The sequence below is a fragment of the Apodemus sylvaticus genome, chromosome 7 (genome assembly GCF_947179515.1).
Source record: "Apodemus sylvaticus chromosome 7, mApoSyl1.1, whole genome shotgun sequence".
In the NCBI taxonomy this organism is placed as follows: Eukaryota; Metazoa; Chordata; class Mammalia; order Rodentia; family Muridae; genus Apodemus; species Apodemus sylvaticus.
Genome location: NC_067478.1, coordinates 13,316,725 through 13,340,999, shown reverse-complemented (window position 1 = coordinate 13,340,999; position 24,275 = coordinate 13,316,725). Strand labels below are relative to the sequence as shown.

The 24,275-nt window shown below is 49.9% G+C and overlaps 2 protein-coding genes and 2 long non-coding RNA genes across 6 annotated transcripts in view; 2 read left to right on the top strand and 2 right to left on the bottom strand.

Annotated features, from left to right (window-relative positions):
* The window catches only part of Nbeal2 (neurobeachin like 2), a 30,303-nt gene extending 28,915 nt beyond the window's left edge, over positions 1 to 1,388 (bottom strand). For both annotated transcript variants that reach the window (XM_052187114.1, XM_052187116.1), the window contains exon 1: positions 1,109 to 1,388. In XM_052187114.1, coding sequence (XP_052043074.1) covers positions 1,109 to 1,159 — 51 coding nt within the window. In that variant the 5' untranslated portion in view covers positions 1,160 to 1,388. The remainder of the gene's footprint in view (positions 1 to 1,108) is intronic.
* A 2,140-nt stretch (positions 1,389 to 3,528) lies between these two features.
* The window catches only part of Ccdc12 (coiled-coil domain containing 12), a 48,223-nt gene continuing 27,476 nt past the window's right edge, over positions 3,529 to 24,275 (top strand). Inside the window, exon 1 of the mRNA XM_052187120.1 lies at positions 3,529 to 3,695. Within this exon, the coding sequence (XP_052043080.1) occupies positions 3,600 to 3,695 (96 nt within the window). The 5' untranslated portion in view covers positions 3,529 to 3,599. The remainder of the gene's footprint in view (positions 3,696 to 24,275) is intronic.
* LOC127688468 (uncharacterized) lies at positions 4,964 to 22,846 on the top strand. The gene is made up of 4 exons (XR_007978703.1): positions 4,964 to 4,978; positions 20,065 to 20,215; positions 20,314 to 20,451; positions 22,832 to 22,846. It is a non-coding gene; the product is annotated as an uncharacterized LOC127688468 (long non-coding RNA).
* LOC127688469 (uncharacterized) lies at positions 14,139 to 22,993 on the bottom strand. 2 transcript variants are annotated; one of them, XR_007978704.1, is made up of 5 exons: positions 22,903 to 22,993; positions 19,816 to 19,926; positions 19,296 to 19,418; positions 18,756 to 18,818; positions 14,139 to 16,498 (listed from the first exon to the last, which is right to left on the bottom strand). It is a non-coding gene; the product is annotated as an uncharacterized LOC127688469 (long non-coding RNA). The 2 variants fall into 2 exon arrangements; XR_007978705.1 differs by having other exon boundaries at positions 19,323 to 19,418.

Here is a 24,275-nt window from a genome sequence, read left to right as displayed (position 1 = left end):
GGTCATCTCCCTTGAAGATGGAGAGATAGAGGCTGAATGGAGGGGAGGCAGGCTTTTCTGACCCACGCCAGCCATAGTGGTTCCCTATCTACAAAGTCCAGGTGGCCTGAGGGTAAAACTGTTGATTCTACAGACAGGAAGCAGAGGCTTAAAGGTGCAATGAGCTGACTGGGTTACCCTAAGTAGGGCTCTACTACATGCCCAGCCCAAGAAGACCTAAGAAGCTGTGGCCCTTCAGATGCAGACTTATGTTCCTAAGAGACAAACCATCAGCCAGCCTCTTCAGAGGGCCAGGGTAGAGCATGAACCCTCCCCATATCCCTGTTCTCCTAGTGACAAGCTGTTCAAGGACACACAATGGACCATTGTGTCCAGGGCACACCTGAGCTAGGCACCTAGTGCCAAGCAGGTGCAAGGAGGGAGGCGTAACCCCGGGATCATTCCCTGCTTCCAGTGCAAAAGGGAAAGTGGGGCTTCTAGAGTTTGAGTCACAGGCTTCACAGCCCCTCCACTCCCCTTCTGATACCAACCCAGACAGCCTGAAATGAGGGTCCCTTTCCGACATCCCTCCTGGCCTCACCACTGTCCCTGCCCCATTGCAGAATGGAGGCAGGCTAAGGTTGCCTCAAGTACAGTAAGAGCTCATCACAAAGTTCTTTCCTGAAGGAGTCTGAGGTGACTAAGGTCTGATGTATTTGTCAGGAGTGGCACCTGCCGGATTCCCCAGCCTACATGACAGTCAAGCCACCACATCAACCTAGCGCGAATGCGCCCCTCAAGCGAAGCAACCAATATGCAATCTGCGTCCCTCTCTTTTCAGGTCTCAGTTTACCCAGTTGTGAGAACGGTGAGAACTGAGTGACTGGCCAGGGCAACTGAGGCTGCGCGGTCTCGCTGGGGACTTGCAATATAGCGCTCACCGGCGGAACACTGTCCCTGGCACAAATGCCCAAGACAGCCCGGCAGCCAGGGGCACGCACGTGTGCGCGGAGCTGAAGTCCCGCGCGCGCGCGCCTGTCTGCGGCCCCGGGGGAGCCGGACGCAGGTGCAGCAGATACTGCGTGCGCAGATCTGGGGACCCCGCGGACCAGGGGCGGGACGGGCTCACCTGCGCGTAGTAGAGCAGCCACAACTCGTAGAGCCGCTCCGAGGCGGCCATGGCCTGACCGGGCTCTGGCCCTGCTGCGCGCCACCTGTCGCCGCCTCCTCCGCGCCGCCCGCCGGTTGCCCCGGGCCAGGCCCATGGGCGGGAGGGCGTCACTCCGGGGCGGAGCGGCGCTGCACTGCTGGGGGAAGTCTGCGGCTCCCGACCCTGTCGCACTTAGCCACCAAAGTCTACAACGCCCCTCCTCCTCCTCCGGGCCGGCCGCCGCCTGGCTTCCTACACTTGGCTGTCTGTGGCTGCGGCCACCGCCCCGCCTCTCCAAGGACTGTGCAAAGGGCGGGGAGTCAGGCTGGAGGAGGAGCCTGGGGTCAGGGCGGCCCGGGAGGTCGCGTGGAGCCCCGCCTCTCGCCGGCGGAGTCCATTCGGAGCCACCGGTAGGACCATTTCCAGCCTCCCGGTAAAGGCTTCCTAAATTGTTCACCCGAGTACAGAACCTATCCGGTTTGGAGTTATCGCTATTCCATGAAGGCACCGTGGTTCGCGTGGAGATGAGTAGGGTCCTTCAACAATACTAATATAACCTCGTTCATGAGGACCACTGGTGGCACTAACTACGTGCAAGGTTCAGTTCTAAGAGCTTTACAGTAGACAAGTGCCACCTTTGAGTTCCTGCTGGATGAGTGTCGAGCTGGATGGGAAGAATTATCTGTCGACAGCAGGACAAACCTACCTGCGGTGGAGCGGCGTCCTTCCATTGGGCAGATCCTAACCAAGTTTAGGATACCTACAGCCCCACTCCCTCTAGGAGTCCTTCCCAGACGCTCCATTGGTGGGAACCCCTCCTCCCAGGGCTCAGCACTTGCTTGTCACTTTTTGTTCCTTTGGCCTGAAGGAGGTGCCGATGCCTGTTTCAATGACTGAAGACACTGAGGCCCAGACAAGCCGGATGAGACTTGCAGGGACAGCAGGGACAGCAGGAACAAGGGGTCTAGGCCTGGCTGAATCATTTCTGAGCCACTGTCACCAACACCTTGTCTGTCCTTTCCTAGTGCCCAGACATGAAGTGAGGGAGCCCCTGGTGTTGGATGGGAACCAGGTTCTTTGTTAGGGGTAGGGGAAAGCTCGCTAGGTCCAGACAGCCCCTGTTGGTCCTAGGGATTGATGAGTATGAAGTGCCCGATGCATCTTAGTCTGAGCTAACACTTCCTAAGCACAGATACCCTCTATGCCAGGGGTTGCATCCCTCCCCCTCCCACTGTAAGGGAAAACTGTAGACAGAACCAGGTTAACCCAGGATGAGAGTGAGGTTACGAAACGGTGGTATTTGAAGGGAGCTGTTAGGGAAAATCAGTCTCATTCTCCGAGTGTGGGCCAACAGAAGCTCCAGACAGGAACCACCTTGCTAACGGGCTAGTCACCTCCTGGGAAGAGTAGGGGAAGAAAGGAAGCGAATGCATCTGTGACCATCTGCTGCAGTCAAACTCCTCCTTTTTTTCCTTTTTTTTTTTTTTTTTTTTTTTTTGTGAGACAAGATTTCTTCGTGTAGTCCTGACTGTCCTGGAACTCGCTCTGTAGAACAGACGCGAACTCAGAGACCCAGCCACTCGCGCCTGCCTCCTAAGTGCTAGATTAAAGGTATGTGCCACCACTGCCCTGTGCCCATCAAACTCTTTCTATACTGGGAGGTAAGAGTAGTTTAATGGCGCTTATTTGGTCCTGATCGCTGTTTGCTCTTATGCAAGGAAGGTAGCCTGACTCTGTTATGCGGCAGCTCCAGAAAGAGATGAGCGATCATTCTAGAGTTCAAAGAAAAAGGCCATGCAGCCGGGCTTCGAACTCAGCAGGTCTGGAGCCAGAGAGTGGATAGCGAGGCTATCCAACAACTCATAAGGCGAGTGCAGGCCAGTGCGAGCCGCCACCGGCTGCTGTCTGTAGAGAAGGGACCTCACCTGAGAAGGTTTCTGGGTGTTTGTCTGGTAGTGGTGCTTTAAGACAAAGTTATCCCAGACTGAACCCGACCCCATAATTTTGATGCCTCAGCCTCTGAAGTGCCGGAATTACAAACGTGCACCACCTCATCCGGCTCAGAGAATGTTTCTCAAGGCATTCGCTCTTGAAGAATAGGCACAAGTGGATAAGGATGGCTAAGTATTTCAAGAGGGCAATTAGGAGAGGTGGGTGGTGGCTAGGCAAAACCAGAGCAATCGACTCACTCTATTCTCTTCCTCTCAGGTCTGATTCTACTTGCTTTCTCACAAATAAGTGTCGAACAAATCGAACCTTAACACCTTTCCACCACCCACCAAATCCAGCCGGTTCACTCGCAGTACAGGTTGCTCCTGATCAAGAGGCGGAGCCTTCTATATCAACTCAGCATTGATTGGTTCTTAGGGCTTCCGGCTCTTCATTGTCTCCCTTGGATTGGCCATAAGCCACTCTCTGTTCACTGAGCCTGCGCGAGGCTGAACGAAAAGGAGGGGGGTCCTCCGAAAAGATGGCGGCTGCTCCTGCCGGTGTGGGCCGCCTCGAGGAAGAGGCGCTGCGGAGGAAGGAACGGCTGAAGGCCCTCCGGGAGAAAACCGGGCGCAAGGTGAGAAACGTGGAGGGAGAGCCGCGGGCTTGGCGGTCAGTGCTCTGGGTCAGTGGGAAGGCAGAGGACTACTAGGGAACCACTATAGCCAAAGTGCGCGTGCGCGGGAGAGTAGCGCATGCGCAGTGGGACCGCACCGAAATCGGCTGCTTAGATAGGCTCGTTTCTTACGACCAGGGGCGGGGCTCGCGCGTGTGCTTTCGGAAGTAATTTTCGGGCGATAGCCCCCGTGCATAGTAGTTGTTGCAAGGCCGGCTTGGGGTTCGGTGGGTTTTGTTTGTTTGTTTGCTTTTAGTGTTTTCCTGCCGCCAAGGCTCCCTTGGGTAGGACAGTTTAGTGGCTTTTCTGCCCATTCAGCCCGAGTCGATCCAGCAAAAGTCCAAAAGATGTCTGGGTGGACTGCAGGAAAGAAGACTGCCTTTCTCCCATCTTGGTTTACTAGTCCTCTTAGCTGCCAGATGCGGAAGCACTTTCCTTCCTTTCGTTAGCCGCCGAGATATGGTCCGGGTTCATCTCTACTTACTGGTCTTTCCAAAGAAATGAAATTCACTACCTGTGTGCAGATTTTGGCCATGTCGCTGGACACAGTGAGACCTGAGACAGATTGTTTCATGTTCCTAAGTCTGTTTTTGTTTTTGTTTTTGTTTCTGTGTTTTCACTTCTCCCGTAGAGAAATAAATAACATATTCGCTTTTGTGGGTTGTTTTGACATATAGGGAAAATCAGTAAGGCTTGTTCCACCACGCCTGACCTGCAGTAAGTTTTGAAATTAGTCTAAGTCACGTAACGTAGTTCCTTCTCGAGGTTTGTTTTTTTTTTTTTTTTTTTTTTTTTTTTTTTTTTTTTTTGCTATTGAAGTTCCTTTGAGATTGCATGAGAAGCTGGAAAATGTTGGCTCTATTGTTACATAGGCAAAAACAAAATAAAAGAAAAGACCTCCCTCATTCAACAAAATAAAAACAGATTTGCCAGAGGTGGGGGAAATCAGAAATCAGAGATTCCACTTCTGACCTAATAAACAAAAAATACTGAGTATTGGTCAGTGTCGATTGGCTTTTGTTTTCCTTTCGGAATAGCTGCTTGCTATACCTCGCAGTATACTGTGTGAAAGGGAAAGGGAAGTAGTGAGAGTGACAGCTGACCAGGCCTTCTGCTTTTGTTGGCCGCTTGTGAGAGCCTTCAGATAATTGCGCTCCTGCGCTCCTGCTCCTGCCCTGTAGATGCTCCCGCCTCTGCCTCCCCGGTGCTGGGATTAAAGCTTGTTCCACCACACCCAGCCTGCAGTAAGTTTTGAAATTAGTCTGAATAGTGTAACTTAGTTCCTTCTCAAGATTGTTTTGGCTATTGAGGTTCCCTTAAGATTCCATTTGAAAGCCAGCGGTGGTGGCGCACGCCTGTAATCCCAGCACTCTGGGAGGCAGAGGCAGGCGGATTTCTGAGTTCGAGGCCAGCCTGGTCTACAGAGCGAGCTCCAGGACAGCCAGGGCTATACAGAGAAATCCTGTCTCGAAAAAACCAAAACCAAAATCAAAAAAAAAAAAAGGTTCCATATGAAGCTAGGGGTAATGGTATGTGTTTGTCCTCCCAGCACTTGCAAGGTTCAGGCAGGAGAATTGCTGTAAGTTTAAGGTCAGCCTTGGAGGCACATTGAAAGGAACCCTGTCTCAAAAGAACAAAACAAGAAAAATTCCATCAGAATTTTGGAATGAGTTTCCCTGTTGGTATAAAGAGCATTGTTGAGATTTTGTAGGGATTGCCTTGAATCTGTAAGTCATTTGGGATAATGTCATCATTTTAAATATGTTAAATTCACTAGCCTGTGAGAATGGCATGCCTTTCCATTTCCGTTGTTTGCAGTTTCTTCAGCTGTGATGTCTTCTATAGGTTTTTTATTTTGCTTTGTCTTTGTTTTTGAGATAGAATTTCTTGTAGCCTATTATATCCACCAAACAACAGAAGACCTTGGATTTTTTTTTTTTTTTTTTTGGTTTTTTTGAGTCAGAGTTTCTCTGTGTAGTCCTGGCTGTCCTGGAACTCACTCTGTAGACCAGGCTGGCCTCGAACTCAGAAATCCGCCTGCCTCTCAGAGTGCTGGGATTACAGGCGTGGGCCACCACTGCCCGGCCGACCTTGGATTTCTAATCTTGCCTTCAACCTCCTAATACTGGGATTATAAACATGCTCCACCAAGCTGGATTTTATATTGTATATATTTATATATAAAGCTGGGACCTTTCAAATGTGTGCTGGAATTTCACTGAAGTAGTCTGGAGTATGTTGGCAGATTTGTTCACTACTTTATTGGGTTCTTACACCTTTACCTCCCTCCCTTACCCCTTCCATTTCCTAATACGAGGAAGGAGAGAGAGGTCAGAGGGGAAGGGGCTATAGACATGTTTCAGCCAACAAAGTAGACTACTTCCTGCTGATTACGGGTATGGAGCTCCTTGGGGCTCTCTTTGTCAGGATGTCTCCAACTTCTCTTCTCTTTACTCATGACCAGTTGACAAACCACAGCAGCAGGAGCCCGGAGCAGCTGCTAGCCCCCTCAGGGCTCTCTCATTTTTACCATCTCCAAGAGTCCGCAGAATTAAACTATCAGCACATGGCAAAAAAACGATGCCCCTGCTAGAGCAGGAGGCAAATCATAATCACCTGCTGTGACTCAGTCTCTTATCTCATACCTGGGATTAAAACAAAAACAAATTCACATAACTGGAGTTTGAAAGAAGCCAAACTTCTCAAGCACGTTCTGTTCGTGTGGATTTGAGTGTGCAGGTGTGTCTGGACCCGTGTACATATGGAGGCAGATGTCAGCATTAGGTGTCTTTCTTGACTCTGTTCCATCTTACTCTTGTGTGTGTGTGTGTGTGTGTGTACAGTGTACATGTGTGCACACATGTGCATGTGTGCGATGCTTGTGGAGGTCAGAGGTTGGCACCAGATTTGAGACATGGTCTCACTGATTTTATGCTCAGATAATGGGTAAACCTGCGGGCCAGCAAGCTACCGGGAGTCCCTGGCTCTGCAACCTCTCTGCACTAGGGCTGCAAATGTATGCAACCATGGCACAAAAGTTCTGAGATCTGAACTCAGGTTCTCACACTGGCAGAGCATGCACTTGACTGACTGAGCCATTTCCCCAGCCCTCCCTATTATTCTCTGGAATAGCCTCTTCTTACTGAATCTAGGATTCATCACTCTGGTTAGGCTGGTGGGCCAGTGAGCTCACAGGGATACTTTCAACTTCTGCCTTCCTCACTGTTGAGGTCACAAATGTATGTCACCTGGCTTTTAAATGGCTTCATGGGTGTTAGGCGTCTCAGAATTCAGGTCTTTCATGGCAGCTACTTTACTGAGTGACCCATATTCCTGGTCCTACTTTTTTTTTTTCTTTTCTTTCTTTTTCTTTTTCTTTTTTTTTTTTTTTTAAAACAAAACTCTTGTTGTGCTGAGATGAAACCAGGGCTTTCGAGTGCTAACCAAGAGCTCCATCCCTGGGCTGATTCATATTCATGTACTTACTATGTGTGAAGCTATTTTTTTGTTTCTTCATGAGTCGGTTTAGTTGGTGTTTTTTTTTTTTTTTTTTTTGTGAATTTCTATATTTCATCTAGATCCTTCAGTTCTCTGACACACTGATTTCGATTTAATTGGGCTAACTTTCACAGTTCTGGTTTCAGAAAGCTTTGGGCTTATTTCTAGAAAGTTTGCATAATGGCTTCTGCATTAGAATGGCGAGCTCACTGTTGGTCCTTAGGGTTTCCTCTCATTCTTTTTAAGAAGTAGGGACTGGAAAGACAGCCCAGCAGTTAAGAACACTGTCTGCTTGTACAGACGACCCAGGTTCAGTGCTCAGCACCCACAATGGCTCCTCACAACTGTCTGTCACTCCACTTCAAGAGGATCCAGTGCCCTCTTCTGGCCTCCACAGGAAGGCACTGCATGCACGTGGCACATGTGCCTGCAGGCAGGCAGACACTCCAGAGCATAAGATAAGAAGTGAGTAAATCTAAACATGAGGCAGAAGTAGCTGTACAGCTTCCATCTTGACTCAGAAGTTCACCTGTTCCTGATTTCTTTACCTCTCATGGACGGTGTTGGAGGAGGAGGGTGTTGGTGTTTTGAGAGAGGACATGTATGTCCTTGGCTGGCCTGGAACTTACACAGATCTGTCTGCCTCTGCCAACCAAGTGCTGGGATTAAAAAGTGTGAAACAGCAGGCACGGCTCTTTCTATAGGCTTTTAATTTTGTCCCCACCCCTGGGTCTTTTCCTCATGAGAAAAGGAAAGTTCGAATTTTCTTTCTTTCTTTTTTTTTTTTTTTCAGTTGTGTGATAAAATGTTTGGTTGGATTCCAGACGGGTTATTGGGGCTGGTTCCTTTAGCACGAATATATACTGAGCACACCGTGCACAGCCTTCAGGCACTGGAGTGGAGCAGTGGGAAAAGCAGCCTCTTCCTGTCGGTCACCTTGTTTTTCTGGAGAGACAAATGCCAAGCACACGTGTCTAGCATTAGGTGGAGATAGTCCTGTTGAGGAAAAGGAGGGCAGGGAGCTGCAGTTCCTGGAGTCTGTGTTGTTTGTAGCTGTAACAGGGTTACCTTATTTATTACCAAAAGCAACAGCACTTCCAGGGTTAACTGGGCAACCATGTCACCAGTCCAGCTTATCTTCTCTGTTCTTGATGATAGCCGATAAGTCAGCGAAGGAAGGAAGGTTTTACTGTTAATTTATGGGTGGCAGCTCAAGCCAGTAAAGGTTAGCTTGTTTGCCCAAGGTCACATGATTAAGACCAATGGGGCAGTAGAGGAAGGAGAGACCCTGAGAGCGGATGATAGCCCTTTTTTGGTTGGTTGGTTTTGTTTTGTTGTTTGCTTTTCAAGATGGTTTTTCCGTGTAACCCTGACTGTCCTGGAACTTGCTCTGTAGACCAGGCTGGCCTTGAACTCTCAGAGATCCACCTGCTTCTGCCCTCTGAATGCTGGGATTAAAGGCGTGCTCTACCATTGCCTGGCTCTTTTACACTGGACTTTTTACCTTTATTTTTTGTGGTACTGATGATCAAATTTAGATCCTCAAGCCAGTTAAGCATTCACCACAGCACAGGGTCCTGTTAAACTGGCCTTGGACTCATTCTGAAATCCTCAGAGGTTTTTGCCTTTTGAGTTTGTAATCCTCCTGCCTGAGCCTCCTGAACAGCTGGGATTACAGGCCTGTGTCACTACAGCTGCTGCTGCTGCTCCTCCTCCTCCTCCTCCTCACATGACTTGAGGTGGCTGCTGGGGTGAGAGGCCTGGGACGGGAGAGTGGCTTTGGAAAGGCCTTCCTGTCTGCTCTTGTGTGTGTGCTGGGCTCAGAGCTCACGCATTCCGCTATATCCTCCGCTGGGCCACACTCCAGCCACTGTCTGCTTTCTGACACTTTCGGGTGTTACGAATTTCCTGATTTTTAACAAAAATTGGGTTGGAGAAATGGCTGAGTTGGCAAAGTGTGTGAGGACCAGAGTTCAGATCCCCAGAAAACCTTCTAAAGTCCAGGCACTGCTGTTACCCTGGTGCTTCTACAGTGAGGGGAGAGCAGGAGGAGCCTCAGAAGGTCATAGGCCTGCAGCCTGGTGTGCACAGTACTGAACCGCTTCTGACCTCCATGTGTCCACTGTGGCACACTGTAACGGCGCTTGTGCACACCACACCACACCACAAAAGAAATCTCTGAAAGCATCAGCTTCTGCTGACTCCTGCCTCCAGCTCATCGAGAGGAGCTGCATTGTAGGCATGCACTTCCACATCTGGCTTTTTAACTTGGATCCTAAGGATCCAAATTCAATCGTTAGGACAAGTATTTATCCCCCTGATCCAGCTCCCCAGCTCCGAGATTTTAAAAGGCTTCTTGATGATGTGAAAGTGATGCATGCTTGTATCACTTGAAATTTTTATGTATTTCAGATTTTGAATTTATGTCATTTCCCAAATTACCTGTGTGTGAGAGGATCTTCCTCTCATGGTGCTAGGAACTACAAGACAAGGCTTGTTCTGGCCAGGCTTCTGCTGTTAGACAGCTGCAGTAGCTGTGTTTTCACAGCAACCGCCACACTGCTGCCACTAACGCCAGCCAGCCTGTGGCTCACCATTCTCCAGCCAAAGGGAAAGGGTAGATTAAGTAAGGAGGCCTCACTCCTGTGGCTTGCACATAGCAGATTGCTCTCAGGTCCGCAGCAGTGAGGCATGCAGAAAACAGCTGGCTAGAAAAGCCATGCGAAGTGTGCCAGCTACTGGAGGGGTGAAGAGGTCCCTCACCCCAGGCCTGGTGAAATGAGATGCTATCAGAAGTCCAGTGAGCTGATCTACAAACTTCCAGCATCTGGTGTAAGAAATCATTCAGGACTTCAAAACTGATTTCTACTTCCTGAGTGCAACTATTGGTGTTTTGCAGATAAAATGGAGGTGGTAAGGGCTGTCTGGCTGAGCCCCTTTAAAGATACCAGCCTCTGCTGTCTGTTTCAGGCCTGTAACTATTATGCCAAAAGTTACCCAACTACCATATAGGCGGGGAATCTGCAGTAGGGGACTGAGGAGAAGGCTCGGTAGTTAGGAGCCCCTGTAGCTCTTGCAGAGGACCTGGGTTTGGTTTCCAGCACCCACAGGGTGGCTAACAGCATCTCTAACTGGAAGTCCAAGGGCTTGAGTACCCTCTTCTTACCTGAGGGCACCAGACAAGTGTGTACACACCTGCACGAAGGCAAAACACTCAAATACATACAATAAAATAACATAAAATAAAATAAACACATTTTGGAAAAAGAAAAGATAAAAAACGGGGATGGTCCGCCACAGCTTCTTTCTTCCTCTCTGTCGCATTTTGTGTGTGTGTCAGACTGTAAAGCACAAACATTGCTGCTTAACTGGTTTTCAGTTGTACTGCTTATGCAGGGTTGTGTAATCCTCACGACTGTTTTCTCGGCCCTTACCAACCTCTGCAGAAGCACCACACGTTAGGCAGTAACTCGCCGTCTCCCTCGTGGCAGCTCCAGGTTGCTTTCCCTCAATCTCCTTGCTTAAGATACTTCATGTAAATGGCGTATGTCCTGTCACGTTTGCCCTGCCTGGGACACACCTTCCCTCTCTCTTTTTTCTCCCCTTTTAATAGTTATGGAGGTCAGAGAACAACGCTGTGGAATCAGTTCTCTTTCCGCACCTTTGTGTGGGATCCAGGAATCAAACTCTGGTCACTGGGCTTGCATGGTGAGAGCTAATCTAACCTATATTGCAAACCTAGCAGGCACAAGCTTTCAGTGTTCATGAGTATTGCACCAAGCTTGGCCCCGGGAGCAGCACTATTGTTGGAGTAGGCGTGTCACTGTGGTATGGGCTTGAATGCCCTGTCCTAACTGCCACCTGTAGCCAGTGTTCTGCTGTCTTTGGGACAAGAAGAGGAACTCTTGGCTCTTCCAGCTCCATGCCTGCCTGGATGCGGACATGCCCCTGCGTTGATGATAATAGACTGAACCTCGGAACCCGTGAGCCAGCCCCTATTACACAAATGTCATCCTTAGAAGCCTGGGTTTTCTTGGCTTTTTGGTTTTTGGTTTTGTTTTTTTGTTTTGTTTTGCTTGTTTTTATTTTTGAGACATAATTTCACTACATAGCCCAGATTGACCTGGCCTGGAATTTTGATGCTTTTATCTTTTGTAGCACAGGCTACCCCAACTGCTAAGACCCTTGGGACCCACATGATAAAAGGAGAGAACCACCTTGAATTTGTAATCTTTCTACCTCAACTTCCCAAGTCCTGAGAGTACAGATGTGGGCTACATTCCTGACTTCTCTTACAATTATCATATTTTAAATATTGTTTGTTGGGGGCTGTTGTGTTCTTTTTAAAAAAAATTTTTTTATTTTAAATCTGTGTGTGTGTGTGTGTGTGTGTATACACTTGTGCCAAGGCGCCAGTGGAAGGTCAGAGAACAGCTTTTGGAATGTGGGTCCCAGAAGCCTCAGGCTTGGTAGGAAATAGCTGTATTTGCTGAGCCCTCTTGCTCCTTCTCTGAAGTTCTTAGGTGACATTTTCCCACCTTGTTCTGTGTGTGGTGTGTGTCTGTCACTGAGTTACACTCCAGGCCTGGTGTGAATTTTTTTTTTTTTTTTTTTTTTTTTAGTTAGGATGAACACCTGAGGGAAAGCGTTATAGAATTAATATGCCTTTCCAGTGAGAAATCACTCTAACTGCTTAGAGATTAATAAAGGAAAACCTTAACCTTTTTGATAATAGCATTTGACTGGTTCTGAATAACTTACAAAAGCAGAGGCCCCAGTCTCCAACAAAAATCTTATGTATATAGGCCTTAGGCGTATACATTCCACATTCACTGTCATCCCTAAGTCTCTTCCAGCTCCTAACCAGCCTGTTCAGTACTACTCAGTCTTGAAGCATACTGGATGCCATGCTCTTGGACTAAATTCTACTTTGTATAGCATAGTGTCTCTTAAGCAAGTTTAGTAGATCGTTAGTAACCTGTTTATTATACCCAGATTCTCCTATGTCCAAAGAAGGAGTGTCTAATTACTTTGAGTTGGTTTTCCAGTCCACAGTGACTTCTTGTACCACAGGGTAAGTGGGGAGACTGGGAGGAAGTATGGATTGTCTGCTGTCTACAGATAAGACCCCAGAATGCCCCTCCCTAGGGAGGAAGTGCACCACATTGTTAATTTCAGTCCTTTGATATGACAGTAGGCACTATGGGGCTGAGTGCTTTTCTTTCCTGGGCACCTGCCAGTGGGGGGCCCTTTGACCTGTACAGCTGTCCTTGATGGCCCCCAGCAGTTGGTGGCAGGTCCTTCAGTGGGCTTCTCCGGGGTGGAGCAGTTCAGAGGTGGGACATTCCGGGGTACAGAGGTGACAGCAGAGGGTACAGGTTTCTCCTATTGTTTCCCCCCTCCCCCCTCCAACTTTAAGCTCATAAGTTAATGGTATTGAGTTAGAAGCAGTCCTTAGATCGTGGGAAGTGAAGGCAGACAAGATTTGGAATCTTGTTCCAAATCGTTGCTTCTGTGTATTTGGTACACAGATCTGTGGGAGACACACAGCTTTCTACATTTACAAAACACTCACTGGTGAGCCAGCCTGCTGTGACAGGTTTGTGAGGGTCACAGCACAAGAGGCTCAGGTGCTGGTCTGCCATGGTCCTGGACAGGAAACAAGGGTTCCTGGAATCTAGGGCCTGCAAGTCCTGTGGGGAGGTGGCTGCCATTGAGGTCCCGTGCTGCCTAGAGCAGTGTCGTATGGTCAGCCAGCCCTGTGGACAGCAGGAAAGTGCAAGCACGGTGTACTGCACTCCTGGGCTTGGTGTCTGGGAAAGTGAAGTTGGGTCTGAGGCAACTTCATGGAAAGAAACTTGAGTTGAGCCGTGGAGAGGGAGATGACCTGAAAGGAGAGTCTTCCAGGGGAGCAGTTCAGAGGTGGGACATTCCGGGGTACAGAGGTGACAGCAGAGACACTTTGGAGGATTTGATAGCAAGTGCTTTGCAGTGGATTGAGGCAGACATACGTTTTGCCCCTGAAAGTGCTGGGTGATTGGTGACCTAATCCTGCTGGAGCCAGGATCCATGATTTCCAATTGGGAGAGCATCTATCCTGGGTTACATTCCTCTGTTATAAGTGAAACTTTTTCTTCATCTCTTCTTTGTTCCTTCTTTCCTTTTTTCCTTCTGTTTTGTTTTGGCATTTTTTCAGAGGTTTCAGTCTTAAGTAGGTAGGTGGGCGGTTTCAGGGCTGTGTGGATGGATCTGTTTTCCCTTTAGTGCTATCCTGCAGGGCAGTATGAAGTCCTTGTCCTCTTTGACCCCTTTCTTCCTTAGAGTCCAGATGTGGACATTGTCGAAGTGACTAACTTAGCACAGATGCCCATAGCTGCTGGCTTTGCTTCTGTGACATGGAGAGAGAGATCAGTGGTGTTCCACCGACCTGTAAGGGTTGGATATGACCTTGGAACCAAGAGCTGATCGACAGCTTGTAGACTCATCAATAGCTCCTAGACTAGCTGCTGTAGGGACTAGAGCCCCTCCCTAGGAGGAAGTGCACCACATTGTTAATCTCAGTCCTTTGATATGACAGTAGGCACTATGGGGCTGAGTGCTTTTCTTTCTGTGCAGTACAACTTTATGTAGTGATGATTATCTGTAGTTTCTCCACTGTCCTGACGCATAGCCACAAGTGCCATGTAGCTTTTAGCCCTTGACATGTGGCTAGTGTAAAGTTCAGTTCACATCACTGAGGCCCTAGCTCAGTGCTTAAGAACCATATTTCTACCTGAATTCCCTTTACTAGAATTTGAGGGAGGATAATAAGTAGAAGCTCAGAGACCCCCATCCCCCACCCCACCCCACCCCCAACCCCCACCCCCCAGCCCCCGGCGGCAGGAGACTGGAACTGAAGCAGCCATCTTCATGGCCAGAACCTCCAGCAGATAACAATCTCGTGCCTCCTGTGTGTGTGTGCCCTGAAAGTGGAGTGCTGTGGCTCTGAAGACAAACAGCACAGAGAGAGGGGACAGCGCCAGGGTAGAGAGCTGTGTGGGACCCTGGCCAGCGTGTCATGATGTGAAAGGAGCAGGAGGGACAGCAGTCAAGAGAGGAGAGGGAGTAAACAGCATGTGCCATGTGCAGAGTCACACCACTCCGTGTCCTGCCCGCCCACCCCCATCCTAACTGCCACATCCTCATGCCCCACAGCCTGGTTGCAAGGACAGCCCAGCCCAGCCCAGCCCAGCCCAGCCCAGGAGCATGTCCTGAGTTGACAGCCCCTTGCATACTGGCAGTCATAACATTTGCATACCCATTTAACTTAACATCGCCCCTTGCATTCTATCCTAGAGTTAGATGTTAGTTCACTCCTGTTTACCAGACCATGAAATCTAAGGCTTAAGGAACTTGTCCCAGGGATGCTTTGAGTTCCTGCTGTTCCTTATTGCACCTTAGGACCTGGTGTCATTTCTTCCATTCCTCACCGCCAGTGCTTACGGATCTATAGTCCCCATGAAGGAGCCTCCTGCCCTTGTGACCAGAGACTGTTGTCAGGCTGCCTGGTGTGGCACAGGCCTGGCGGAGATAGCATGGCTATCAGGGCCAGGCATGTCTGGCTTAAACCTCAGCTCTGTCCATCTGAGCTCTGAGATCTTGAGCCAATCTTTAAAGCTCTGCCCACCCTGCGCCCCTTACCTGTAAAACTGAGATGTGGCTCCTGCCCTCATTGGCAGCTGCGCAATAACAGACAGCGAAAGCTCCAAGTGCCTGGTCGAGCCTCTCAGAAGCACCGATGTGTGTTTTTCCCCTTATCCTCTCAAAAGGAGGGAGGCCTGGGTAGTCCTCTAGCTCTCTTTGCCAGGTGCTAGTTGGTGGAGCTGGCCTCGCTGTGGTGGAAACAAAGAGGCCATTCTCCAGACTTTGAATGTCCTCATCTAGGTCCTAGTTCCTTGAAGGTAGAGTTCATTTTGAGAGCCACATGTTAAACAGGAAGAGAGTAAAGGTCTGGAGACATGCACGCTCGGTGGCTGAGGTAAGTTCTGCTCCTGCCGACGGCCCACATGCTATTCTTAAAACCCACTTGGTGCGTCACGGCTGCCTGTAACTGGGTCCAGGGCACCTTGTAGCTTCTTCTGGCCTCCACGGGTATTGAACACACATGTGCATATCCATCCTAACACACACACAATTTAGAAATGAACTTTGTTTAGAGAAAGGGGAAGGGAAACGTAGCATGGTGGTATCTCATCTTGGTTCTCGGTAAGTCTGCCCTTCTCTGTGAGGTCCTCAGATCTGAGATCAAGGAGGCAGAACCGTGTGGGTATCAGGCTTGGGGATCCATCAGCACCTCTTGGGCCAGCATTGGCTGTTTGGATGAGTCACCCTTTTGAGGTTGTGCATGCATGAAAGCAAAGCACGAGATGGGTCAGGTCAGTCCAACCTGTGCGTCAGGATAATCCGGGCAGACAGTTTGCAGCTCTTTCCTTCTTCCAGCCCTCTGTTCTGGTCTAGCACATACCCTGGGCTCTGCCATGTGTGTTCCCCAGGCAGCCCCAGCACTGCATTTTTCTGGACTCTGATAGCTCCCTGGCATTCTGTTACTGGAAGTAAGATAGCTTCTTTCTCTGAAACAGTCGCTGCCATCCTCAGAGCATCCATTACTGGCTGCAGGCCGGACGTCGCATTACAGCGCATGCCGGACAGATTCCCCACCTCTAGGGTTTCAGTGAGTGCTTTATACAGTCGTTAGGGAAGGCAGTGCTATTAGACTCAGGACAACTGGCCATATTGTGGGATTGCATGCTGCTTTAGGGTTCCTGCCTCTGAGGTAGGGGTGGGCATGGGCCAGGGGGACCTCTCAGGATAAGCAGGAACCAACTTGGCTTCTCTGAACAACCACTGAAAGGCTGGGGTTGTAGCTTCGTTGGTAGAGCACTTGTCTGGCACAAAGTCCTGATTGCAGTTCGACACTCCACATAAACCAGGTGTGGTAGCCCACTCCTTAATCCCAGCACTGGGAAGGTAGAGGCAGGGGGTCAGATAGAGGGATGGCGTGTCCCTGGGTGCCGCAGAGTCGGGTGAGGACTGGCGGTGGACTTTGGCAGAACATGATGGTCGGGGAGCTCGGTCATTTTCATTTTTGGGCATTTTCTGAGAGTTTATGGGGAAAAGAAGTGCCGGGTTCTTGAGTTCCGTACACACACAGGGGTCCTTTTCCCTTGGTGGAGGCCGTGCTGGCCGCAGCCTGTGACAGCCACTGGTCCTCTTGGGACAGGTAAGACCTGGGCAAGGAGACAGGTCATGTTTGTAGTTCCAGCTCGCCTTGAATTCACCGTCTGGCCCAGGCCAGCCTTACAAGCAGGCTGGTCCTCCTGCCTGAGCCTCCGTGCCTGTGTAATGAGCGCACGCTGCTCGGGGTCTCCACTAGGAGCCATGATGGGTAGTGCTCTTCCCAGAGTTTCTGGTGCTGCTATAAAGCTATAGACCATCTAGTCTAGCCTGGCCTCACTGAGATCATTCTGTCTCCGCTGCCCCTGTGTTGGGCTTTTGGACGTACACTACCACACCCACTTTATTCCCAGCCTTGTGCACTAGTGTGCTAGCAGACATGTACACACGGTTCTATACAAAGGAGTGTGATTATAAGTCACAGAATATAAGGTGCATCCTGCCAGACAGCACAAAATGGCAGCACCCTCTCCAGCAGCAGGGTGAGACTTCCCTCTAACACCTGAGGTAATAGGTCTCTTTCATGGTAGCTGTGAGGGAGGAAAGAAAGTGAGATCCTTTTTCCTTTTGTGATGGAGGAAAGAAAGTGAGATCCTTTTTCCTTTTGTGATTAAACGATAAAGTATCTTTCCATATGTTTGCGTGGCAGGCCTGGTGAGTCTTTTCTGCCCAGCCAACCTCCTTCTCCAGACAAGGTCTTACTGCATTGTACTGTCTGGCTTAACACTGGGTAGACTTTGCTGGCTGTGAACTTGAGAGATGCCTGGCTCTGCCCTCCGAGTGTGTACAGGTGTGCACTGCTACACTACCTGACAGCTTTCCCTATTGATTCTAAAAATGAGGGCCAAGGTGTTTCTGCGGGTTTGGGCCCAGGATCTCCAGCATACTGGGCATGCCGGGCAGCTGAGCACTCTGCCACTGGGCACCGTCTCCAGCTGATGTCTAAGAACTCTTTTTTTTTTTTTAGATTGAGTTTTATTTTTAATTATGTATAGTGTGTAGGTGTGCGCTTGTGAGTACAGTGTCTGCAGAGGCAGACATGTTGGTTCCCCAGAGTCACAGGCAGTTATGAGCTGTTGTGGGTGCTAGGAACCAAACTTGAGTCCTCTGGAAGGTCAGCAAGTGCTCTTAATCACTGAGCTATCGCCCCAGGCCCTGATTTCTAGGAAGTCTTTTGAGTCCTTTATTTTATATGTTCATATGGCTATGTATATATGTAGTATGTATATATGTAAGTGTGTATGTATGTATGTATGTTTTTGTTTGTTTGTTTGTTTGTTTGTTTGTTTGTTTTTATTTGGAGGCAAGGTCTTACTATGTAGCCCTGCAACTCAATATATAGACCAGCCTGGCTTTAAACTCACAAGAGATCACCCTGCCTCCCAAATTCTGGAATTAAAAGCCTATACAACCATACTGGGCATTTTTAAATAGGCTTTTTTCCCCTTTGAGATAAAATCTCATGCAATCCAGGTTTCTTCCTCTGAGTCCTAAAGATAACCTTGAATTTCTAATCCTCCTGCCTCTGCCTCCTGAGTTCTAGGACAGTTCAAACTGGAAGCCTTGCTTTGGGTGCTGGGTGAGCACGACCAGCTGAGCTGCACCTGCAGCCCCTATCCTCAGGGTTTAATGGCATGGGTGTGTCTCCGTGTTGCCCGAGGTCAACCTTGGGTGTTCTTCAGTTTTGAAACAGCCTCTCCTTGGGACCTGGAGTTCGCTGATTAGGCTAGCCTGGCTGGCCAGTTAGTGCCAGTGATCTGACCATCTGCCTACCACAGATCCTGGCACGGTTGTCACAGCACTCACGGCCAGGGGCAGGAGAATCAGGAGTCTGCAGTCAGTCATCAGGCACACAGCTGAGTCAAAGCTAGCCTGGGTTACATGAAATCTTGTCTCTAAAAATGGAAATGCATTTCATGTCGTTAACTTATTATTTCCACGTAGCAGCTTGGGCTTCTGAAGGATACCTCTCCAGGACAAACTGCGGAGACTATCCTATGCTCCCAACTCATTTTTAATTCAAGTATGCATGAAAATACAGCAGTCTATACTCCAGCCCCCCTCCTCCCACCTCCACGCAGTGCATCTTGTACCTTGCACTTCCCACCCCAGCAACTCCCTACAGAATGCTCTCTCACTCAGCGCCTCCCCACCATACTCATACCCTTCTATCCCAAATATCCCCACAGTTACCCCTGCCCCACCCCTACACATCCAAATGCATCTCTAGCACACACAATCCCCATGGATACCACCTCCACACTCCTCCCTAAGTAACTGAGAGGGCCTGGCCTGGCTTCAGAGCCTCACCTTTGATCCCAGTGCCCTGGCCTCTATTGGTTTTGTTTTGAGAGGAAGCAACAGCTTGTACTCCTGAAAGAATTCCAAGAAGAAGAACAATTGTTTGAGTGCCAGAGCCCCTGCGGGAGTAAGCTCTACCCTCAGCTGTTCTGGTCCTGGGCTCACAGAGCTGTTGTGTGGAGAGAGACACCACTAGGGGTGGGAGTAGAGCGCACTTGTCCTCCAGACACGTCCCAGACACATCCCGCCCTCAGAGTGTTAGGGCCGCGCTGTGGCTGGGTTCCCCACACCTGTCTGGGGCCTTTCTCCATAGGAAGTGAGAGTGAGCATGTGCTGAGGTCATTCTCCTAGGCTCACCGCCATTGGGCATGGGGGATGTCATCATGTTTAAGTGCTGCGTGTACTGCACCAGGGCATCACGTCAGGAAGGCTCACTGTTACCTCAAGCAGGGCCAGGCTGAGCCCACACACTAACATAGCACACTACCCAGTGCTTCATAGGGGTGCAGAGGTTGTCAGCATCCTGGAGGGAGGGCACCCCACACGTACCCCACCTTTTCTCATCAGTTGGCTTACAGGTCTTGTCCTGTTTTGGGGTCGCTGTCCTGAGCTGCATCACTCACAGTCCCTGGCCAGGGAACTAGAAGATGCTTGAGGGATTGAATGGAAGGCCTGGAAGAGAAAGAAGGACTTTAAGCCAAGGAGGGCCAAGGGCTGAGCAGGTGGAGGGGGCGCTTCCCACCTGTGCCCCTTGCCTGCTGTGACTAACTTTCCCTGGCTTGTACTCTTGTGTGTACGTAGAGTCTGTGCAGATCTGCCCTTGTCTCCAGAAAAAGGGCCGGCCTTTTCCCTCTGACCCTGAAGGAATGGGGCTATATGCTGGGATACTCTTGGGGGTTTGCTTGTAAAGATATGTTGTGTGTGCGTGCGCATGGCAGTGGCTAGCCTGCAGGATTCAGTTCTCTCTCCTGTCACATGGGATTAAACACAGGCTTGGCATGAACACCTTTGCCCGCTGGCCTTTTTTTGGTGTGGTGGAGACTGGTTGATGTGCAGGTTGGCCACAAACCTTGAACTCCTGATCCTCCTGCCTGCTGAGATTACAGATGTGTGCCACCGATCCTGGCCTTAAATGGAGAGGCCTCTTAGGTGACCAGGGGACAAGTATAGGAGGGTGCCACTGTGAAGACAAAAACAAGAGTGTGGACCTCTGATGTCTCCATCCCTGGGACTGGTACTTGTTGCTTTGATGCCTGTGTGCTGGCCACAGTGCAGGGCAGTCAGATCACAGACATGCCCTCATGTCTCCTTCTTCCAGAGTTTGCTGTCGCTTTGCAGTGAAGAAATTGCACCTCTGAAAAACCAAACACTCCCCCAGGGTCCCACAGTAGACGGTTAGAGCTGCGTCACGTCCTCGTGGCCTGGCCTGGCCTGGCTTCCTTACCCTCTCAGCTGAGCACATGGATTAGGTAAGGATTACAGACCTCCTTAAGTAGTCCCCCACAAATAAATGTGCCAGTTCTGACTTGTGGTTCAATGGCTTTAATTAGGATTTTATCACTTGTAGATCACACCAAAGAGGAGACAGCTGTCTTCCTCTCTCAGACTGTGACACTGAGAAGCAGCTGATGAGACCAGAAGTTAAAATAACTTAGAGTCTCCCAAGAGAGTTCCAGAGCAACCTCCTCCTCACCTGGAAATTGATGTGAGTCTTGCTTTTCAAACTCTGAGTTCTGAGAGCCTTGTCACCACAGTCTCTGGTCCCACTTGTCACGGGGCCGATTTGGCTGACCTGGCTAACTACTTGGGCATCCCTTTCCTCCTGCAGCACAGCCTTCCCGACAGAGTCCTATGCTTTGGTGGAGCGTGTATAGGCGGCCATGCCCCTCCTCCCCTAATCTCCCGCCAAGCTGCCAAGCTCATAAACTCAGATGCCTGGTGTTGCGGCCTGCTCTGCCCCCCTGCTCTGCCCATGGCTCCATGTTACCAAAGGGAATGGAGCACTGACCCACGGTTGGATGCGGGTCTTCTGTCGCAACTGGCCTTTGTGGTAGTCACACTTGAAGAGCATGCTGGGATCACAGAACACTGCACTGTCCCCCATTTGTGAAGTTGACTCTAAACACAGAACCGTGCCCTTCCACATCCCTAGGCACACAGGATGCCTCTTCCCTGCACGCTTTGTCAGGTCGCAGCTGTCAGTGGCCATGGGCAGCCAGACACTTCACTCCAAGCAACAGGAATCCATGCTGGCTGACTTTAAATGGAAACCAAGTACTGTGTAAATTTGTTTAGAGATTTATTTTCCCTGACCATGGTGGCACTTGCCTTTTAACCCTGCATTCAGGAGGCAGAGGCAGGCAGGGCTCTGTGAGTTTAAGATTTGCCTGGCCTACAGAGTCAGTTCCAGTCTAACTAGGGCTACACAGTGAGACCTCATCTTTAAAAGGAAGGATGGGGTTACTGTGTAGCCTTGGCTAGTCTGGGATCCACTAGTTGACCAGAGAGGCCTTGAACTTGAAGTCACAGTGATCCCCCTGCCTCTGCTTCAGCTTTATTTTTCAGTTATATGTATTCCCATGTTGCTGTTGTGTGTGGGTATCTGCATGTGCCTGCAGTCACCCTCCAAAGCCAAAAGGGGCATCAGTTCCCCAGAGCTGGAATTACAGGCTGATAAGGGTGCTGAGAACCACATTCGGGTCCTTTGGAAGCAGAGTGAGCTCTAACCTCTGAACCGCCTTTCCAGCTTCAGTAAATGTTTAAAAAGAGCTGCCCTGGACATCTGTAATCCCAGTACCTTTGGCAGCCCAGGTTAGCCTCCAACTCTTGTCACTAAGGATGACCTTGACTTCCTGATCCTCCTTGCCTTCGTTTTTCAAGTGTATTACAGACACTTGGCCACCTTGAATCCATTTTGTTGTTGCCTCCAGAGAGGTGTTCAAGCCTTCCCTCTGCAGGGTCTCATTCCCAGTTCTCAGTCCTGTGTGGTATATAGGATCAGCAGCCAATAACACTTTCCTACTGCAAAGTCTGCAAGGAAAGTGGGTGTGGCCACGTTAGGCTCTATGTGTGCAGTGGGCCACGCCCTGTTGTAAGTGACTATGAGATAGGTGGGAGTGAGACCTCAAGTCTAACCTGGTTTCTGCACTTCTCTTGCTGCATACTTTATCTGAACCTACTGTAGCTTTAGACATTACATCACTTGTGTGGTTTCTCAGTTTCTTCTTGTCCTGCGTGCTCTGTGTCCAGAGCCCACTGGTGACCACTGTGGCCCTTAGACAGTTGGCCACTTCCTCTTCTGGCTCTTCTTGTTCACGAGCTCTGACTTGAGCTTCTCAGCTAGTGTGCTAGAGTTAGGCTCTGAGAGTAGGCGGCCATTAGGCCTGCTGGCTCCTGGGTCTTCCTGGGAAGCTTCTAATTTGGTAGGTGCTGTTTATCACAGGACCTCCCTGCTCCGAGTCCAGTTCCTCCTGAGCTAGATAATGTTTGAGGCCTTTGCAGTGCCACAAGCTGGTGGTTGTATTTTCACTTGGTCTAAGAATGGGCCGTGGTTGTAATTCCCTTGTTGCTGTACAGAAAGAGACCCAAGCTGTGGCCATCTGAGATTTTGAAAGTGTGATACAGTCGGGAAACATCAGTGAACAGGCTGACCCAGCTTTTGTTGTGAGTTATGAGTTAACGAGTAGGCGCCTTAGCTGTCTTGAATCGGGTTGTTTGGATGGGATGATACGGATCCCAGGTATAAACAGGGTCTGGAGAGCCTGTGTGTCCGTCCGCACGGGAAGCACGAGCAGACTCCCAGCAGTTCACAGGGTCCAGACAGACGGACTCTGAGGGTCCTCCCAGCAGTTCACAGGGTCCAGACAGACGGACTCTGAGGGTCCTCCCAGCAGTTCACAGGGTCCAGACAGATGGACTCTGAGGGTCCCCCTGCTCTCCCGAGAGGCCCTCCTAACCCACACTGCTGGCTACCCATGTGACTTCAACCTTGACCTTCGTCCTTTCCTTCCTGGTGCTTGTTAAATGTTCTTCATAAATACCACCCTTGGCATGGATGCCTCACGGCTGTCTTTCCACTTCAGCAGACCTCTGCATCCTGTGCCTGTGGAAGATGCCCTGTTCCCCCTCCTTGATGCAGGATTCAGTCTCTTCATACCTGTTCCTTCCTGTGACCCCAGCAGTCCTCGCCATGCTCGCTGGCTCCAGGTGGCTGCGGGCTCCATCCTCTCTGGTTCCCACTGTACCAGGCCCCTGTGGCACTGATGCCATGTGGTAATTATACACTTACTGTCTCCTCAGCTGCCCTCAGCTCCCCAAGGGCAGCAAGTTCACCCCAGTTCCTGTCACCATTGCTAGATGACAAGGCTCAGGCACATGGGTTTGGGAGTTGGCTGGGCTGAGATTTTCCTTCAAGAAAAGCAGACTTGCCTGTTGGATAAATCTGATGGTTATTTAAAAGCCTGCGGGCCAAAGTGATTGGACAAACATATCGTTTCATGGCCTTGCCCTTCCCTTCCTGATTCCTTCCTCCTTGCTGAACTGTTAGATCACATTCCGAAAGCTAGCCACTAAAATCTCTTTCCTTATTTGGCCACTTTCCCCTGAAGCTGACCACCAAGGTCCAGCTATTAAAGTATTGAAGCCCAGCGATCAAAGCCCATCTTGGCTGCCCTAGTTAACCTAACACAGGTTTTCCCTTTATAAAGCACCCTTTGCTGGTGGGCCATGTGTCCTCCTTCTCCAGAGGCAGTCCTTTGTCCTCTGGAACAATACTTCATTCTCCTTCTCCCTCATCCTCTATCTCCTGTCTTTGTCTCTTATCCCTGCCCTTTGTCTCTCTGAGGCAAATAAATCTCCTTTGTGCTGAGAACTTGGTCTTGGTGTGTCCTGTTCCAACTCTAATCATTTTGGTGATATTAATCAGATTGAACTCCGTGGGGGCTCATGAAGTCAGACAATGGCATTGCCACACTCTTAGGCGTGGGCTACTGGGGCTTTGTCAGTGGTCCATAGAGAATAAAGGGGGGATTTTAGTTGGTATTAGACTTGGAAGAAACTGAACACCGCCAAGAACTTTGTGTCATAGCTATAGCATTGGCCAGTGGAGGTAGCACTGCTCATGTATGAGGTTAGAGGGCAACCTATTTTAAGAAAGTCAGTTCTCGCCCCCAGCAGTGATAGCACACACCTTTAATCCCAACACTTGGAGTTGTTTGGTAAAAGATGCTATGTAAACCTTGCCCCCAAGTTATCCCGGATTGGTTAATAAAGATGTCTACATCATGAGCTGGGCAGAAGCGAGGGAGGCAGAGTGAAGGTTCCTGGGCTTGGAGTCTTAGGCAGGGACCCTGAGAAGGAGGAAGAAGGAAGGAGGAAGGAGGTAGCCACAGGGTAGGCGAATCTTGAGCACATGGCCCCGAGGGCTGGCCTGATGGAGTAGAAGGGGCAGAACGTGGCAAGTGATATCTAGGGGATCCCCACAGGCAGGGAGGCAAAATAGCACGGAGGGTTGATATCTGCTGAGCTCTA